Here is a 6,738-nt window from a genome sequence, read left to right as displayed (position 1 = left end):
ATAAGTAAACGTGGAAAGGAACCAATGAGTTTAGGTACCAAGAAGGATAATACCACGAGAGTGATTTACTTGTATTTCTTGGAAGGATATTCATGAGGTGCCAAAGGAGTGATTAACGAAGACAGTTGATCTGTTAAGACATAAACAAATTTAGAACGATGGTGGATTTCAAATAACGACTTACAAGAGATGTATATCATTAAATGAGCTTTATGAAAAGTACAAAGAGATATAACTGCACAAGCAACAAAAAGGAAAGGGAGTAGGGTAACAGGAGTAATGAAAGGGAAAATCAATGTAAGAAAGGAAGAATTATTAGACTACGATGATAAAGAAACATGGAAGGAGTAAGACTAACTACAAGGAAACTATAACGAAAGAGAGATTCAGGATACGAGTGCTAAAGCTTGATAGTGAATTTAAAACCTAAAGGTTAGTTCAGAAAATTGGGAGGCATTCACCAAACCTATACTTAGTAAGAATAATTGCGAGTGCCTAAGCCAACACTAGCATATCCTTAACATTTGAGGACGAATGTTCCTGGGGGTCGAGGGGGATGGTACACCTTGGAAAATTTTGCTATCTTACGATGTAAGCAAGCTGGTATGAGTGGGACAAGTTTAAAAAACCTCTAGATTTAAGAAGACAAGATAAGATTCGTGTCACTCCTTTCCCGTACCTTGAGGTTTTATAATGATCTTAGTAATTTAGACTCGTGCCGAGGATCTATTGGGGAAATTGTATAAGTAGCTTACAAGCGTGTCTTAAAGAAATATATAATCATCAACTTATGTCTTAGAGAATGTAAGAGTCGGGAGTCAAGTGAATCAAGAAAGAATACGCTACGCCTCTCCTTTGTTGCATTGATGTACATGGTACGCTAGTCGTGTGGTAGTCTGCGATGTTACAAGGTATTGGATATGTTATCCCTCATATATGAAGGTTTAAGTTCATATGTAACAAGTATTTGAAGTTTGAAGGTCAAACGAATTAAAGGAATTTAGTTGTCGAGACTTTGGGAGAACTTGGCAGATTTTTGGACAAGATTTTGGGTTTACTTTTGAGGGGTATATCTCCTAGAATACGAGGAGTCATAGAATCCCTAACCTATGTAAATGTAAGTTCAGAGAGTCTTCTTTCCAATGCAACTGGCAGATCGCAATTTGACAAAGTACAGAGAAATTTATGAGCTGTGCAATTCAACGGTGCAATTGTAAGGACCGTCGACATGATCGACGACTGTCGATGTGCACCGTCAATGTTGAAGTGGTGTAATTTCCAGAATGTCTAAAATGAATATATATCACGACTTGGCCTTCATTTTCTTCATTTCCACATATGTAAACCCTCTCAAACCCTCTTTAAATGTTCCTAACTTGATTCCATCAAAAGTTATTCAAGAAAACATTGTAGAGGCGTGAATTAGAAAGGGGAAGTGACGTGCTAGTAATGTTTGTTGCGTGGATGCTTGTTTGAGTTGAAAACTGAGGATTTTTCTTGGAAGTTTTGGGTGTTCAAGGTAAGAATATGATCTTAACCTTGTTATTAACTTATGTGTAAAAGAATTTGTTGGTTTTAAGGTGAAGGAAATATGTTTTACAAGACATAAAGTGAATTGTTGGTATGGCTATCTTATGGACTGATTTTGGATGGAAATTTGAAGGAATTTTCACTTGTTTATATTGTTGTATATTGTCCTTGTTGTTGTTGATGATGTTGTGGGCTGTTTTGGAATTGGAATGGAGTAAAAATTATAAGGGAAGTGCTGCCCAAGTTTTTTTAAGATTCCTACTTATTTAAGGTAGATGGTAAGTAATGTATATGGCCTAATTGTAGCCTATGTTATCTTGGTTGTAGTGTTTCAAGCTCGGGAAGTAGACCTTGGACAATTAGGTAGACACCAAGGTGTGCTAAGGCTATCCATTTTATTCTTTTCCGGCACGAATCACATGAGAAAGAACGAAACGAACGAACGAGCATTATCCATAATGATTCCATTCTTAGAATGCTAGAAAGCTTATGTTTCTTTAAACTCTTGATAATGATATTGTTTCATGCTGATGATTCTTTGAATCGATCTCATGACCATTGATCTAGTAGAAGTAAGAGATGTAGATGATATTATATCCATAAGTAATATTCGGAGGTTACCGACTCGACATCACTCCAAAAGATTCAGATTTCATCTTTATGAGTCCTTCATGCATTTATATATTTATATATGTAAAACTATTTTCTCACACCACGTCACGCTATAGTCAGTCGGGAAGGCACGTAGATGTGTACACCACTACAGTGGGAAGATTATGATGATATCCCGGACGCGGGATGATATGATATATGAATCAGGTTGTACGTTCCGCAGCACTGACGTTTATGGATCGGGCTGTACGTTCCTAAGCACTAACAGTTATGATATATGTATATGATTTTTTGAAGGAAAGCATACATATCATACGCCCTCAGAGACACTTTTAGTTGTACGGAGTTATATAGCCACTTTCAGATATACAACTATATAGATACATTCATATTTACAGATTGACTCTCATGTCATAGATTCCTTTTATGATTCTTGTGAATATGTTATTTTCTTACCTTACATACTTGGTACATTATTCGTACTGACTCCCCTATTGCCTGGGGGGGGCCGCGTTTCATGCCCGCAGGTCTGCAGATACAGGATGGTGATCCATCTATTAGGATGTCAGCTCAGCGTATGAAGTTGATGCACTCCGTTTGTTTCGGAGATGCCAGGAGTCAGCATGGTCTTATGTATATATAGATGTGTACATGCATATGTATGAGTATGGTGGGGCCCTGTCTCGGCCACGTTATGTTATGTTTTCCAGTAGAGGCTTATAGACAGTTATGTACAGTCAGATGATGTTCAAACTTGAGATTTCGTAAGTAGTCGCAGTTGGTTATAGTAGCCTTGCTAGCTCATACAGTGTGTTCAGTATTTTCACAAAGGAGTCTTTTAGAACAGTTGATACATGCATGTTCCTTGTGAGCTTATTGAGAGTCATATGACGGCCCTATCGGCCCACCTATGTTTATGTTGTTATCACAAATATATGTCTGATGGTACTTGACTAGTACGGTTCGGTTCCCATCGTGGCCCTTCAGTTAGGGTCGTGACACAAATGAAGCTAAAAGTAACAAATAAGAAAGTAGACAAGAATTGTACAGACCAAGAAAGAGCTTTCTTCCTACTTCCAAGTTTATTCAAGTGTGTAAAATATGACTTCGTACGCATGCCTTTACTTATAGTATTTACATAGAGGCATACTAATGGTAGCCATAAACCTGACATTAACCATGACGGTCATGGGGGAAGATCATGGGGAAAGATAATGGAAGAGGTTATGGAGGTGTGAGAGTTAATATCTCCATTATAGAGAAAAATAGTAAGAGTTAATTTCTATAGTGGAGATCCCTATACAATATATTTCTAGTGTGATGGTTATATAATTTCAACATAATGTCAAAGCATATAAGAGATTTTGAGTTCAGATCTTACCACCATGCTAAAAGAACAAAAAAATAGTTTACCTTTATATGTTTGGCTCTTGAAAAGGAACTAGCTTCAAATTTAAACTTTCTGATTAATTGGCCATCCAATTGATTGACTAACATAAAAACTTGCTCCATCAGAACTTGTTTTATTCATTCATTCGTAATATCAACTAGCGTCGACAAGTATTTGAACACAGCGCCTCAAGATTACAACCAAACTTTCTTGCGGATACAACAGGGTTATACTCAAATATATCCTGAGGAAACACATGGTATTATTCATTTCCAGTAGTCATACATCATACCAACGCGTACTTATTGAAGCAAACGAAATTAGTGGTATTACAAGTTTTGATGGTAAACTTATAATATAAGTTAATTAACAATCCTACAATTGGTTCGAATTTGACCATCATTTCCAGTGAGAACGGACAGGTTGCCCATCTTAACCATTGTAGCGGCAAAATCACTAAAGAACTTAAATGAGAGAACAGAATAAGTAAAGACTTGACGGCTTGTGGAAGAAAGGCCAGCAGGGAAGAGGACTTGATCTGAGTGTAAAATGCCTTTTAAGCCTATCAAATTAGTGTAATAAGCATTGTCGAATTTATCAGGTGTAGTTACATCAAGTGAAGCCAGATTTGTATCGCCCCCAGTGGCGGGACAGTTCACTTTTAGGACTGCGGCATATGCTGGATTGATGTTCTTCTCGTTGTAGATACGATCTCGGAAAAGAAAGCATTGTACTTTGCCTATTGTGTGAGCCCCTGCAATATCAAAAAGACATACTATTTCATTATAAGTCAAGTGTAGAGGACACGAAAAAGAAATACAGTTGCTGTTGAAACAACAGAGCAGCTTGTTTCAGTACCATGATCTGGTCTTAAGATACTCGTACAATACATTTGAAAGTTACTTAAGTTGTTCTAAAGCTACAACATGACTGCCAAGGTTACAACAATCTGTTGAGAATTACTTCTATTATTTCTACCCTTACTCTTGTAAAACCAGCAATGTGAAAGCAAAAATAAATCTTGGATAATTAACGGTGTTCTGTAAGTCAATGTAGCGGTTGTATTCCATTTCTGAATACGATATATTCCTCTTGTAAGACTCTTGACAGTAAGTAAGGAAATCATTTTAGGACGACAAAAAAAAAAAAAAAAAAGTCTTGTAGTTACCTGAAAGTGTAACCATTTCAGAAGCAGTGAAACCTTTGCTGGCAAAGGCCGTAACAAGTTGGCTAAGATCGAGGAAAGGGCCTGGAAGATCCGTGTTTGCTCCTTCTAAATTGGCTGTAACAGAGTCTCTTCTGCCCAATTTTACATTCCACGAAGGACCACCCAACTTAATAAAAATACATATTAATCAATTAGTAATTGGTATGATACATAGCTACTTTGTCTTTCATTACAAAATAGAGAATCGCAAACCAGTGGTTTAAGCTTTTGGTATTAGTACTAAATCAACCAAAAAAGAATATTAACACAAATTTAAACTCTAAAAAATTAGATAAAATAAAAGATTGGCTTGTTACCGCAACAACAGAATCTCGTGCGGCAACAGTGAGAATATCTGCACAAGAAACCGTGGCAGGACAAATGTTCTCTAATTCAGATTTGATGTCATCGATTACGTCAAAACCTCTTGCGGAGTTCACATTAGGTAGTGCTGTTTTTTCACCAGTGAAAGTGGCATTATCATCCAGCAATATAGATGCATCACATCCCTGTTTTTTTTTTCCCCCCCAAACATATGGGTTAGTTTTCAAAATACACCAACGATGTGCATGAAATATAAAAAGTAGCATGACCAGTTCACCCCAGAATGTAATACAATTCACAAGATTGTAATTAGATGATTATAAATACGACAACTTGAAATTTTACATTTTCTAGTTCAATTTAAAGATATATATATATCGTATAGTTACTTTTTGTTATTTATGTAGTATACGACACTAGTACGTTGATCTTATCTTAATTGTAAGTTGAACTAGAGTATTAAAAGAAACAATTAACAATAAAACAAACGTACAAGCTTTAGTTCATAGTAGGTTCGATCACTGACCAACTATGAAAGATAAATAGCTTACACTGTGTGGCCACCCTCTACGGAATCCTGCATACGTACTATAGATTGATGTGAATATACAAATATATTGGGAAATAAGTTTGTAAACATTAAAATTATAGACTTAAGTAGTGCAGTAGCTAATTTTAAACCTTTATATGTTGATTCTGTATGATAAATTCCTCAGATCAACATTCAACGTCGTTCTTCTGGTTGATCGATTTTATTGTTAGTACATAAATTGTGCCAGTAGACAGGCTTGTAGGATATCTATATCAAACCCTTTCAATCTTAATGTTCAAAAATTTGTTGTTTATTGTTACTTTGATTTAAGGAAATCTCTAGAAGATTTCATGGGAAGAAAACAAATGCATAGTGATTAGTGTCAAACACCTCAAAAGTTAGCTCAGAGAGAGAAGGATTGCTTAAGTCTTATAAAGAGCCCAAGATTTTCGCCCGTCACTGATGTTGTATATTCTAAGACATATGCATCAAAAGAGAATCAAATTAGACGTGGAGAGAATAAACTTCATAAACTATTGATCTAAGGCTCAACACCTTACGTGCATGCATGCGTGGAGGATAAGGCCAAAAAAAAAAATGGAAAAAAGAAACAACCCCCTAGAGAGAGAGGGAGGGAGAGAGGGGGACGGAGAGGGAGAAGGAGAGAGAGAACATGCATTGACAAAGCAATCATGGAAGTGAAGACGAAGCAAAGAGGCACCCATGCGAGGTTCCTTAGCCACAGCTGCCTTGATCATACGTTTTATGGTGGAAACGGCACCTGGACACCTGCTATCATAGAAGTTTGAGGATAACTGACCAAAACCCTCTCCAACTAGAAGCAAAAACATGCACAAACAAATCCTGTATTTAAATTCCATGATCATAATTACTATATGGTGAAAATCTTGCAAATAACAAGGAGCAGCTGTGCTGCAATTTATATATCATTGGAATCTTTTGACTTTTCCACTGACGACTGTAGATTGATATTACCAAATATAAAATTCAAAGAAGCACAAATATTCTTGACCTGAAAAATAAGGCTTACAATCTATTCCTTATGTCCCAATTAATTTATGTTATACACTTTCATTTTTAGTCTGTCCAAAAAAGAATGATACATTTTAAATTTAGAAACGA

The 6,738-nt window shown here is 36.3% G+C and overlaps 1 protein-coding gene across 1 annotated transcript; it reads right to left on the bottom strand.

The window, feature by feature from the left end:
• Nucleotides 1–3,774: 3,774 nt before the first annotated feature.
• LOC132643566 (cationic peroxidase 1-like) lies at nucleotides 3,775–6,515 on the bottom strand. Its single transcript, XM_060360021.1, has 4 exons — nucleotides 6,273–6,515; nucleotides 5,057–5,248; nucleotides 4,701–4,866; nucleotides 3,775–4,286 (listed from the first exon to the last, which is right to left on the bottom strand). Exons 1-4 carry the CDS (start codon nucleotides 6,480–6,482, stop codon nucleotides 3,895–3,897), a joined length of 960 nt encoding a protein of 319 aa, XP_060216004.1. The 5' UTR covers nucleotides 6,483–6,515; the 3' UTR covers nucleotides 3,775–3,894.
• Between the last annotated feature and the right edge of the window lie 223 nt (nucleotides 6,516–6,738).

The sequence above is a fragment of the Lycium barbarum genome, chromosome 6 (assembly GCF_019175385.1).
Source record: "Lycium barbarum isolate Lr01 chromosome 6, ASM1917538v2, whole genome shotgun sequence".
In the NCBI taxonomy this organism is placed as follows: Eukaryota; Viridiplantae; Streptophyta; class Magnoliopsida; order Solanales; family Solanaceae; genus Lycium; species Lycium barbarum.
Note: the sequence above shows the minus strand (reverse complement) of the source record. Positions and strands in the feature narration are given on the sequence as shown.

Bases quoted from the DNA above. Each gene is read 5' to 3' on its own strand.
- LOC132643566 (XM_060360021.1), bottom strand. From the start codon at position 6,482: ATGATCATGGAATTTAAATACAGGATTTGTTTGTGCATGTTTTTGCTT. The intron at 5,249-6,272 runs GCATGTTCTCTC...AAAAAAAAACAG, and splicing joins TCCATGATTGCTTTGTCAAT to GGATGTGATGCATCTATATT. The intron at 4,867-5,056 runs GTAACAAGCCAA...ATTTTTATTAAG, and splicing joins CACGAGATTCTGTTGTTGCG to TTGGGTGGTCCTTCGTGGAA.